Source organism: Theobroma cacao, chromosome 1 (genome assembly GCF_000208745.1).
Source record: "Theobroma cacao cultivar B97-61/B2 chromosome 1, Criollo_cocoa_genome_V2, whole genome shotgun sequence".
NCBI classification, from domain to species: domain Eukaryota; kingdom Viridiplantae; phylum Streptophyta; class Magnoliopsida; order Malvales; family Malvaceae; genus Theobroma; species Theobroma cacao.
In genome coordinates, this window is record NC_030850.1 from 1246500 (window position 1) to 1259683 (window position 13184).

The 13184-nt window shown below is 35.4% G+C and overlaps 4 protein-coding genes across 5 annotated transcripts; 1 reads left to right on the top strand and 3 right to left on the bottom strand.

Annotated features, from left to right (window-relative positions):
- Positions 396 to 2486, top strand: LOC18610858 (AAA-ATPase At1g43910). Of its 2 annotated transcripts, XM_007046764.2 has the most exons (3): positions 396 to 620; positions 734 to 1757; positions 1844 to 2486. In XM_007046764.2, exons 2-3 carry the CDS (start codon positions 759 to 761, stop codon positions 2321 to 2323), a joined length of 1479 nt encoding a protein of 492 aa, XP_007046826.2. In that variant the 5' UTR covers positions 396 to 620; positions 734 to 758; the 3' UTR covers positions 2324 to 2486. The 2 variants fall into 2 exon arrangements, with proteins under 2 accessions (XP_007046826.2, XP_017969292.1); XM_018113803.1 differs by having other exon boundaries at positions 396 to 1757.
- On the bottom strand, positions 2786 to 5892 carry LOC18610859. The gene is made up of 5 exons (XM_007046766.2): positions 5452 to 5892; positions 5015 to 5099; positions 4087 to 4863; positions 3658 to 3918; positions 2786 to 3110 (listed from the first exon to the last, which is right to left on the bottom strand). Exons 1-5 carry the CDS (start codon positions 5861 to 5863, stop codon positions 2951 to 2953), a joined length of 1695 nt encoding a protein of 564 aa, XP_007046828.2. The 5' UTR covers positions 5864 to 5892; the 3' UTR covers positions 2786 to 2950.
- LOC18610860 (bZIP transcription factor 11) lies at positions 8973 to 9806 on the bottom strand. The gene has a single exon (XM_018114616.1). It carries the CDS (start codon positions 9756 to 9758, stop codon positions 9267 to 9269), a length of 492 nt encoding a protein of 163 aa, XP_017970105.1. The 5' UTR covers positions 9759 to 9806; the 3' UTR covers positions 8973 to 9266.
- Positions 9933 to 10105, bottom strand: LOC108660570. Its single transcript, XM_018114621.1, has one exon. The coding sequence runs from the start codon at positions 10077 to 10079 to the stop codon at positions 9954 to 9956; it is 126 nt and encodes a 41-aa protein (XP_017970110.1). The 5' UTR covers positions 10080 to 10105; the 3' UTR covers positions 9933 to 9953.

Below are 13184 nucleotides of genomic sequence, written 5' to 3' on the forward strand. Positions count from 1 at the left end.
ATAGTTGGCCTTTTGCGTCTTGAAAAGAAATGTGCCCTTTACAAACGATGTAATGAGCTTTTAGTAGTATGCTTGCAAAAGGTTGTTAATTCTAAAGGGAAGACCTTTGGGGAAAGAGTATCTTCATGTTAAGCATTATAATGATTTTTTGGTGGCGTAGTCGTCAAAGCTCGTTTGCTCTTTATGGGTGCGCAATATTTTGTTATGTTTTTGTATCATCCCAAACACATCTTGACGTGCAAAAGATGCATGACGCACGGTTTATCCTATTGAGATTAGCAAAACTATTGGCCGCTGCCACAATCTCCAAGGGCACTTCAATTTCTTAAGGATTAATGTTCCGAGAAAGACAAATGAAGAAAATTTAATAATGAAAAAAATAAAGGTAAAAAGCAGAAAACAATATGCTTGTTATTAAATATCTGACAAAGAATATGTTGCACACCTTTTTTACTAGGGCTTCCCTGGAAATGTCGATCAAATTAAGATGCGACGATCCAGCCAGTTTCGACTCTCAGTCAAGCAGTTCGCCCTGTATGTTTTTTTCCAGGATCCTTCCTGATACAATTTGGACCCCACGAAGACATTTTTCTTTAGCTATCTAAGGAGCAAGCTTCAAGGTTCTTTCCTGCGTCTTCAGTCAGCTTGCACGCCTGAGGTTTTCCTTTTCCTTTTCCCTTCAACCTTATCTGTTTTTCTGTGTTTTTGTTTCTTTTTTTTCTTCTTCCAATAGGAGGAAGCAAAAAACAGAGGACAGAATGGCTACCCTGTTGAAAGAGCTGCCGTCTTTGTCCGCCCTTGTCTCCGCATATGCCTCTATCTCGGCCATGGCCATGCTAATCCGTACGATGATGAATGAAATGCTCCCAGAACGGATGCGGAACTACATCGCGTCCAAATTTTCCGAATTGACATCCGCTTACTTCTCTTCGGACTTCACCTTCGTCATCGAAGACCGCTGGCAAGCTGCTGATAACCTAATGTTTCGTGCTGCTGAGGTCTACTTGCCCACCAGAATTGGGCCTTCCAGCGACAGTCTCCTCGTAGGTTGCAATGACTCCAGTGACCCAACAGCTCCGCCCAAACGAAGCATCCCTGTAGATTGCACGATCACGGATGATTTTGAGGGCATGCGCTTGAAGTGGACTTTCTCTTCAATTGAGACCAAAAAGTGCTACGTCCCTAACAAGAGATTCTTCAGCTTGACCTGCAACAAAATCCTCAGAGAAAGAGTTGAGCAGGAGTACCTCCCCTACATCAGCAAAACCGCACAAGAAATTCTTAAAAAGCGTGAGAGCCTCAGCATTTACACATATGACCAAGAATATTCCATGTGGGAGTGCGCAGTTTTCAAGCATCCGGCCACGTTTGAGACTCTGGCAATGGAGCCAGAGCTCAGGCAGTTCATAATGGATGATCTTGACTCATTTGTGCAACGCAAGGAATTTTTCGCAAACGTTGGTAGGGCCTGGAAGCGTGGGTACCTTTTGTATGGACCTCCAGGGACAGGAAAATCATCACTGGTTGCGGCAATGGCAAATTACATGAGGTATGATATCTATGATCTTCAGTTCCAAAGTGTTCGAAACGATGCTGATCTCAGGCGTATACTCACTTCCACCACAAACCAGTCCATTCTGCTTATTGAGGACATAGATTGTAGCACGAATGTGTCACGTGATCGAGCCAAAGTTAAAGAAGAACCAGGGGAAGAAGATGGAGATGAATCGAATCGTCCTTCTCCTATCGATCCTGGGGTAATTCATTCGTTTCACTGTCTTTAATTTTCCATTTCCAGGTTTAGGTACGCCAGTCTTTACTTATTTTAACATAATCCTTGTAGGTAACACTGTCAGGCTTACTCAACTTCATCGATGGATTGTGGTCGAGCTGCGGAAACGAAAGAATCATAATCTTCACCACGAATCACAAGGAAAAGTTAGACCCAGCTCTGTTACGTCCAGGGCGAATGGATGTGCATATTTACATGGGATATTGCACTCCTGCAGGATTCAGAAAACTGGCAGCTACATATCTCGGAATCAAAGATGACAAACTGTTTGCCTGCATCGATGATCTCATTAAAAGTGTTGAAGTTACTCCAGCTGAAATGGCGCAACAACTCATGATCAGTGATGAGCCGGAAGCCGCACTCAATAGTCTCATCGAATTTCTCAACACGAAGAAGACCAAAATGAAGGAAGGTGGAGCCCAGGAGGAGGAAAAGACTGTTGAAGAGAAGGACGCAGAGAAAAAGATAGGTGAAAGACAAAAAAATTCAGAGCATGCCGAGATTGAAACAAGATGCATATATTTGACCTAGTTTAGAACTTGGCTGCAAAGAAATCATAAGTCTTGGGTTGCTACAAGACAAATTTAGTGATATGGAAAGAAAATGAAATGTTTGTATCTTGGTACTTATTTCTTATTCGTCAATGATAATTAAATGCTAGATCAAGCGCATGTCACATGCTTTTCCTCACTCACATTTCATGGTAAACACATGGGTTCTTGCACCAAACGGTAACTTTAAGAATATCTAAATCTAAACAAAAAGGAAAGATCATGCCTTAGAGATAGGGAGATGTCATACATTCTGATTATCCTTGTTGGAGCTTTAGAGATAAAGAAATGTCAAAAGATCCCTTGTGTGACTATCACTGTCCCCCTACACCAATAATTTGATGGTCAATATCATCAACAACCTAAGCTCGCATCTCTTATTGATAGTCTCACATCTCTATCACAGATTTAAATAATTTTAAAATCTAAATGCATCAGATCATTTGAAAGGGAAGAGAGATGCACTCATTAGTTTAGCTACTGCCATTGTAATGTTTTATCTATTTTGATTTATCTGTCCTTTGTATTCACAAGAGTTAAAAATACATGTATTGTTGCCAAATTGGTATCCTGCAGATCAAAGCCACCATCAAACAAGCAACCATCTCTACCGCTGCAAGGATGAAACAGGTAAATCCTGGAGAAAATTATATGAAGGCGGAAGTATATCTTTTGCTGATGCTAGAGATTGAATCAACTCATCTACTTGCCGTGTAAACATGCAAACCACATCAGCTAAATTCCTTGTTATCCAATCTTCACATACCCTGCATAAGAGGAAAATATTTATTTTAGTGGACTGAAACAAAACCTGATACTGACAAGTTAAATACATGAAGGTGGGAAAAAAAACAAGTTTTCACCAGGTAATATGGGAGTAGGCAATGACAAACATTATAGTTTTCTAAATCTTGTAAAAGCTGACCATCCAATTCTAAGTTTCTAACAGCTATTTTAGTTTTATGTTTCAAGCATGAAAGTTTTATTAGCACCAAATCAGGATTATTATACATTTCTCACTTCATTCAAGAGTATTAGGTGTGTTTTGACTTTGTGTTTCTTTCTTATTGTAATTTCCCCTTATTTAAAAACGTACAGCTGGAAACAAAATACAAAATAGAGGATCCATATCTTGTAGAGTGAGGAAAAAGAACCAAATTCATGTCAAAAATGCAGGACATAAGACAGAGAACGTCAAAAGTTTCCTCAACATGAAACAATTAATGTAATCTGTTAAGAAGACACTGAAAATGTTTCCTTTGTTAGCTAACAGAGGAAAAAAGGAGACAAATTAAGAGCTCATTTGAGACTAACCTTAACTGAGATGCTGCAGATTTACTGCAATCAGAAAAGAGCACCTTGATAACAGGGAGTAAATCTAACTTCAAACTAGATTCCATTGCACTGGCTGAGTCCAAACAATAACCAGAACAGCACCAAGAATTTGGATTTAACAGAACAATTTGCAACAAGGGAGACTTGGTTTTTAAATCTCTAACCACAGTTCGAAATGATAATTCGTCTTTCGCATTTTCCAGCAGCTGATTTGTGAACATTCTTTCCAAGCTATATTTCCTGTTCATGATGAGCAAACTTAAGGCCACAGTTTGAAACTCATCAATCACACTAAAGCAACATTTGCACAGCTATCTAATCACTAAAATGGCTCACATATATAAACAAAAACACAACAAAATTTTCTTTTGGAAATTGTGCAAAGTTGCCTAATGGTTATCTGCTCACCTGAACATATCACCCAATCCACCAGCAGATGTACAAGTGGAAATGTAGCATTTAAAGAGTCGCACTCCACCATCTATAGGTGCACCACCATTATCAAAAGGATAAGCTCCAAGAAGCGATAAACAGTTAGGGCATACAAATTCCATCCACTCAATATCCATTGAGAGATTGTAGGATTTAGCCATAAAAGCATTTCCAAGAGAACCATTAAGGAACAATTTCTGATTAGCCAAGGGCTTTGAAGTGTTTTGGTCCACTGGACAAGTTTCAGAAACATCGTGTTGGCCACCTTCATCAACATGATTTCGAATGTGATTTTCTGTATGAACACAACAACCTAGCACTGATGTCTCATTTTCAGACACATCCGGTACAGGTAATGCAGAAAATAATTTATGACCATTGGCTTCCTCCTTAGCAACTAGCACATTTTTAGTAACACTATCATTCTTAAGATGCATGGAGCTCAGCTTCCCGCATAAATCATTTGTGCTCTCTCGAGAACTTAGCATATCTTCACTCAAAACACAGTCACTAGAAAAATCTGATCCAGGCTGGTGTTCTTGAGTTCTATTATAAAGTTTACATGCCACCAAGTCATCCTTGCTAAGAACAACGGCGGTAAAGCTCAAGAGGCACACACCTTTAGCACATTTATAGGAATTTGCAAATCTAGTCACCATCTTCTCACTTATACCCCCAAATGAACAACAGCAAGCCCCAAACCAATTATCAGCCACTTCTCGCCAGTCAATCGAAGGCATTTCCACAAAATTTCTACACACATTAATCAAAATTCTCAAAATAAACAAAGAGAAAACATCAACTAGTAAAGCGGTATCAAACAGTTACATACGCGGTATCAAACAGTTACATACATTCGAAGCTGATACTAATGAGCACAATGAAATGAAAACACGTGACCTACCTAAGAGGATTTTCTGTCAGCCTAATTGAGCAATTTCTGCAATAGAAATGCACTCCTTCTTCAATTGATGACAGACTCTTCAAATCTAAGAAAGAAAACAAAATGAAGGAATCAAGCATAGAATTTCATAATTTAAGCCTTCATTCAGTTGCCATTAGAAATGAGAAAAAACCTAAAATGTAACTAATAACCGAACAAATAAAAAATCTAACGCCCGCAAATAATTTTTGCTTATAAACTATAAAAGTAAAATCAGCTTTATTGTTTTTTGCTATTCAAAAAAGTTAACTTTTTTTTAATTGTTGACAATACTACTACCTTTTTGCTTTTTTACTTCCAGAGTATAAAGATAAATACTAAAAATAAAAATTAAACGAAACTGAAAAATCAAGCACAAATCTTGAAAAAAGAAAAAAAAAGATAATTTTTCAACTAACCAGTATCCATCACTAGCGGCGTTGCTGCATCCGGTGCGAGCGCATCATCGCCATTTTCAGACGAATTCAACACCGAATCAAACCTTGAAACGATAGGATGACCAACAGGGAGAAGCAAAACGAGCTTGACCTCAATGTGATCATCCAAAGCTCGAAAACTCACCGGAGATTCAGAATCGATCAAAACTCTAGGAATCGGAACCCTAACCGTCACCTCTTCCTCCTTCTCCTCTTTGGGCCACGAAACAAGAAGCTGAGATTGAAAGAGATTGAGATGAACTTTGAGCTTCTTGCACTGAACCGAAGGTTTTGTTTGCGAATCGAAGAGGAATAAACGGAGATTCGGAGAGTGAGATTGGGCTTCCCATGTGAACCTCCATTTTCTAGGGTTTTCAGGGTTTCCCATTGGCATTTCCTTTTCGCTTCCAGTGTTCAGTTAAATACTTTGACACAGTATGTGCTACGCGCTTAAATTTTTAAACGGATGGTTTTCAGTTTATTTTCTGAAAAACCCTTATCGGGCTCAAACCGGCCCAGTGAGATTTTGGATCAAGTCCTATTCACTTGATAAAAGGCCCAATCTTAAAATGCATAGCCCAATAGGTAATTTAGTTTTCATATAGATGCAAAATAAGGATTATATTTAACCTAAACAATTAAATTTTTTAATTAAAATAATGTTGATATAAAGTTCTTAATTTGCTCCTCTAGTTTCAACCAACTTCACTAAACACCAAAATTTGTTAAATAAATTAAAAAAAGGTCATTACCACATAGTCATAATCAATTCAATTAAAATAATTAAACTCCACTAAACTTGATTAAGAAATTAACCACCTTTTTCTTGTTTCTTTGGCCATGTGTGCCTTTGTCATAAATGGTTGGCCACATGCCTTCCCCCCTATATGCTTGCTTTCTCTTAATTATAACTCTTTCCAATCCCTAAATGTTGGTGTTTTTTTTTTTTTTTCAACTTTCAAGAGATAAAAACAAAAACTTTGATTTTTAATATATTGCATACGAAATTTAAAAATATTTTTCATATAAACAAGTTAAAAATCAGGGAAAATAAATTTATAATATAAAAACGGAAGAGTATTCGATGCTTAAGATAAAAATATTTTTATTTTGAGACATTTCAAAAAAAATAGATATAGAAAAAAGAGACGACGTCCGAAGGGAATAATATGATTGTTATAATTAATAATTCAAAAGGTTGAGCATGCGGTTTTATATGCTTTGCTTGCCAACATAATCTTCTTGTAGAAAAAGGTTAACTATAATTTAATAGGAATTAATTACATTTTGTGAGCTTGATTGGTTTGTTTGATTTGTGGTGGAGAAATGGCATGGATTTGTCTAATTTAATACCTAACTTTGTCCACTTTCCCTCTCTTTTTTTTCAATTTGCCCTTTATTTTTGTACACATAATTTATGACACAATAAATGTCTTATGCATAAGGTTACACTCCATAATGGGCAGCCTTTACTTTTACACTAATCTTTTTCTTAGTTTCATTAATTATTAATTCTTTTTTTCTATAATAAAGCATGTATATTAATTTACATATTCGTAGATGACATACAAATATTCGTAACATTAAAATATTGTGAAAATGTTTATGTGCACTACTTCCTTTTTTGACTTACGATCAATAATGATATCGGATTAAAATAAATTTACTATTTAATTAAAAATAATATACACCTTAATTAGTATTTTTAAATTGTTTTGTTATAATTTGACTTTAAAAAAGATGAGGAAACATAAATTAATAAGCTTAAGAAAATCGAAATAACGACGATCAATGGTGAGTATTTGGTCTGTTTAGTTTATAAAAATTTCAAAAATCAAATTAATCAAACTTTATAAAAAAATAATCAAACAAATTGAACATATTAAAAATTAATTTAAATCTGCGACTAAAATGTGACATAATTTGTCTCTTAGTGATAGCTTTACTTGTTAGAATTTATCATGGTGGGAAAATTTGAAGGTTGAGTCATAATTGAGGAATCTTTGGTTAATTTATCCCTCTTTTTGCTTAAACAAAGATGGATCAGGACAAACTTCTTTGATTTTAAATTAATAAAGGCTAGTGTTGCCATGTTTTATTAGCTTAATATTATATTTAATTTTCTAATTGTCTGCTTGTGAAGACCAACTAAGGAGGAAATTTGGTATTCAGTTGAGTTTTTATTTTTTTTAAATAATTGACTATTCTTTTTTTTTTTTGGTTTGAAAATTGACTAATTTAATCCATTTTAAGTTGTAATTCTTCTTTTTGATCTACTTGTTTTTCAATATTTGTATTTTTTTTATTTTCTCAAATTATGATTCAAATTAAGACAAACAAATATACAATTGGAATGCAACATCATATTAATTGTTTAATTCAATAAAAAAATTGTTATTATATTCAAATGCAATTTTTTTTATGTATTCTTACTTAGAATTGAAGCCCAAATAAATTTAACATTTAAAAATTTTCATGTAAAACAAAACATTATCATAAAATTGAATAGATTTTATAAGAATTCACTTGGTCAAAATACGAGCATAATATAAATTCACATGTTTTAAATTCCTTTTTATTTTTGTGGGAATTTAATTTTGGAGATAATTATAAGCTTTAATTGCTTAAAATTTTCGTATTTAATCAGTAATCAACTAATTAAAATAACAATTTAATTTCCTTAAACAAAACACACGCAAGAGGAAAGGAAAATGAGCACGCAACAATCATTTTAATGATTGATTAATTTTGCAAAGCCAGGTTTAAGTTGATTGATCATGGATTTCTATTTTATTTAATTTTTTAAAAATACTTATTTAATTTGCATGACTAGCTTTTTTCTCAGATAATGGACTTTCACTTTCAATAATTAGACCCTTTTTCTTTAGGAACAAACAAAGAAGCCCTTCCAGCAAATACCCACAACCTAATTATTAAGATCTTATGTAATAATAGTAAGTTAGAGACCCACATAGACTTTTCCAACCATGAAATCCAAAAAAAAAGAAAAAAGAATTATATTCTTAAATAATTCTTTTGTCCCATCTCATCATCATCATACTATTATATTCTTAAATAAAATTAAATATTATTATCTCATTAATAAATAAATTTAAAAATAAAAACTCTAAAAAATAAATACTTATAATTTTAAAAAACTTTATTTTGAAAGATTTACATATTTATGAAGTGGTGATCTATGATTAAGTGACAGTACAAACCCTTAAAAATATATAATACATCATGATTAGTCTTTCCAACATATTATATCACCCGTAACTGGTGAAAATCCTAATTGATAATTAAATAAAGTAAGTTTTGGATCTTGATATGAGATTAATTATTTAAAAACGTGAAATTAATTTCTGTTATATTTCTCTTGGAAAACATGAATTTTTTTTTTCAAAAATGTCGTAACTAGCAGTTAAGTGTACACATTAATCACAACTTAAAAAATTAGCTAATAAGAATTTTTTTTTTCTTAAAAAAATTGCTGAAAGGTGTAGGGTTGCAATGATAATTACATTAGAAAACCAGAAATGGCAACTTTTCAACAATAATGTAACAGCCCAACTATGGTATTGCCAGCTTTTATGTCTGATTATCACAAATCTCCATCCATGCATCCCTTCATTATGCAAAGCCTTTACAACCTAAATGAAGCAAAACACAACAAAAAGAAAGGGGGGCCAGCTCTAGCTATCTCCAATAGGATCTAAGCAACACCTGTAATATTAGAAACAAGAGCAACAATCAACAACCATAAAGCCAGGATTTCGCAGCATAGAAATGATTGCTCAGTTCATAATCATGTCAGCAGAAGCCATGACGTGTTGATTGACAGAGAAAGAAGTCCATGGATTGATGAAGGTATCATCGTTGATCTGATGATGATGATGGGCAGCCTCAAAGTTGTGATCATTTTCGAAAACCCCATTGCTTGAGTTTATGAAATCGATGATTTCGTAGAGAGATTGCAGCCTGGTGCTGAGCTCAGTCATCTGAGCTCTAAGAACCGAGTTCTCAGCCTCAACGTTCAAATAAAGCTGTGTGGTGATGTTCATGCTTGTAAGGGTCTGGTTGTTGTCCTTTGTGAGTTGAGAAACTTGCCCCATCAGATCATCCAGGTGCTTCTGTTTTCGAATCCGAGACCGACGTGCCGATTCCCTATTGGACAGCTTTCTCTTGCGCTTCTTTTCATCCAAAATCTGCTGCAAATTCTCATCGGTACTTGAGCTTCTCATCATCGTGCTTGAAGCTGAAGATGCCCCGGTGCTTGAAGTAGCCATAACGACAACGGTTGTAAAACAAAAATAACAGAATAATTACTGGGCTATGCTTGGGAAAAAGGAAAAGCACAGGACCCAGAAGTAAGTTGATTATTCGAAAGAACTCAAATATGGGATTATGATCAATGAAAAATAGTTAAGAAAAACTAAAGAAAATTAAGGTCTGATTATGGAGTTACAGAAAGATGAGATAGTTCATGAAAACACGTAGAACCAGTAAAGGAAAACAACAGAGAAAGATTGAACAAGATGGGTCCTGCGCCTGAGAGTAGAGTTGATCATAAAACCAGAAAGGAGGATTTCACTGAGTACGGGAGACATGAGTCTCACACATCAAGAACAAGATGTTGAGCATCAAAAAGATTTTCTAGCTAGACGAAAGCACAGAAACCAAGGAGACTCGGGTCTTCAGTATGTAAGATAACCTGAGAGGGTTATGGAAGAGAGATCTAGAGATGATTGCAAAGAGACGGGAGCAAATCAAGATGAGAAAGGAAAGAGGCAGATGTGGGATTTCATGGTGGACTTTATAGACAGGAAATGCCCATTGGAAACAAATGAACTAATGGAGAAAACACCAAACAATATTGCAGTTTTGCATTAAAATATTGGGGGAAAAGAAAAACAAAGTGAATTGCGTCTAGAATGTTGAAAGTGTAGCGTATTTGTACATGAAGTAGCACGCGCAAACTTGGTGTTGGCAAGCTCGCTCGCTCGCAGTCGCAGATAGCCACCCACGGGAAAAATATTTTAACTGCTATACGGCAATGTAAAGTCGGTCTTTCACTTTGTCCTGCTTAAGACAGTCGCTTTCTTGCTAGTCTGGCAGCTTGCGGTAAGTCTCCATGAATGTTTGAAGTTACCGCTACCACACATACATGTTCTGCTGTTCATAACTTCCAGGTTTCAGGATTGAGAGTTTGCATGGGTTATTACCGCTGATACAAAATCTTGATCAAAAGTTTCTTTCCATGAATACCAAATTAACATCAATAATGGCAGTTTCATGGCATGATACAGATTGGAGAATAATGGTTTTTACCGTCTTACTGTGGCAACGAAGAAGAAACAATGTTTCCGGGAGGGGGAGAAAGGTCAATGTTCTCCACGGAGATCTTTCGTGATTTTAAGCCGTACAAATCACATGCATTCATGTCAGCTTTTCTCAACATTGGCCCCAGTTGAAAATTGGAGTTACAGAGGCCACTAGGCCAGAGGAGGACGCGCACCCTCATGGCTAGGAGAGGCAATTAAGATTAAATTACGTTAGAAATACCAGAGGGCTCCCCTTTCTGTTTTGTGGTTGCCATTATATTCTTAAATTTCAAGCTCATGGCCGGTTTTTTCCATAGTTTATGTTTGGAAGATCATGACTGCTAACCTTTTAGCATATCCCTAACTTCTAACTTACTAATTAAGCAACAGGGCAATCAAACCCTCCATTGAAAGTCATCTCACACAGACACACACCTCCATTAAGAAATAAAGGAAATCAAAAGCTTCATTGGAGGAGGAGAGGGTTCTTTTCCTAATTACAAGCATTGGTTAGTTTCTGCATACAATAAGGTGACATAGATTTGAAACGGTTCACACATCATGGATTTCCACGCCAATCCGTTTCTTTATTTTATTTAATATAAAAGTAAATCCCAAATTATCAGATTCAATCAATCCATTTCTTGTTTCTTTCCTTCTCCTTCCTTGCTCGAACTAGTCATTTTTATCTGTAAGCTAAGCTGCCGAGAAAAGAAAAGGGACAAAAAATCATTCATACAGAGACGGGGCAAAGTGCCAGTGGCGGGCTTGTCCATTCTCCAACACTGTTGTAATGTCTTTCACTTTGCACTTGGGACAGAAAACGAGTTCCACATGCTGCTTTTAACAAGGCAGCGGCCGTCTCCTCTGCCTCCCGGGGTATCTTGTTCAACTTCTGAATTATTAAATCAAGCAACTTTCTTCCTCTCTGCTTGTCTTTCTTCCACAGTAGAAATTCTCCCATCAATTTTTGTAGTACAACATATTCTTATTTACACATGTAATGAATATAAATATGAAAATCCGGCCTTTTAAATGTATCGAACACATATTTAAATGCTATCTTGAATCATTCAAAATCATGATTATAATATAAATACATTTGATGTCAAGTGAACTTTAACATTTTATTTGTCAGATTGCATTGGATAAAATAATTGTACAATGTAAAGCATGTGCTTCTCCAGGAGATGATTATGGTTCCATTAAAGTCTTAAACATTTATATATATAAGATTCCCTAGACTAATCTTTTGACTACTTATTAAATTATAAAATATTAATTATAAAAGTTATAAAATATCATATATAAAAAATTAAAATCGTAAAGAATTTACCCGAAAACAAATATGGCATTGAATTCAAAGTGTACGAATTCGTAGAAAAAAATGAGACTATTGATAAATAATCTTCCCCCCTGAAGGATGGTTAATTATCCAAGGATGAACCGACAGCCAGATACCCATAGTTAATGGTTGTCACGCGGAATTTCTCAGGAAACAAACAGCGATGTCATATTCATATATAGTAACCCATAGAAAAGTATTTTAATATTACCTAAGAATGTGATGATATCAGGACATTCATGTACGAGAACTCGTTGGTTTCTTTTAAAAATGTCGAAAATCGTTGGCTGGTTGGCTGGTTGGGGCCAAATTTCTATTTGTTATTCAACATCAAAAAAGTAGAAAGGCCTCTCTGCAAGTGAAAGCTGGCAGACAAAAATGGGAAGGCTTTTAGCAGAGAAAGTTTACCCTTTGAAACGTGTAAATGCCATGGAAGATTTCTATTTGCTGCAAAGTGCAACCATTGTTGTGTTCTACTTTTTGGGTCATGGAAATGAACTAGATCAGAGCTGGACTTGCAACACGATGAGTGTTAAAGTAGTTGACCAAAAAAAAAGAGCAAAGGGAGTGAAAGTGGGGGGTGGGGGAAGCTATGCTTAAATTGATATCTTGAAGGAACCTTGAGGGTACAACTATGGTTTGACAAACCAGGATGAAAGCTACGTTAACCTTGATTATGCCTAAATACGTGACAGGCAAAAAAAAGGTAAAAATGCAAAAGTAATATTCATATATGTAAAGCAAGAGCATGGAAAAAGGTGGATGGAAGCTTTATGCTCTCCAAAAAAGATCTCGAGGCTTTGAATTTATGCAAGAGAAACCTTAGTTACTTTGTTTTGGTAATGGCTTTTCTCCCTTTAAGCTAGGACAAGAATTTGACATTGCGTTTGATTATCAAAAAACAACTTTTAACAATTAACACAATGTCAAATATCATCTAATTTTAGGTTTACAAGCACTTTTTTAGACCATGATCTTTCTCCAACTGCAGATGCACATAGAAAGGTGCTTTGGCCAACCCGAGCTTTTTCTAACAGCAATGCCAA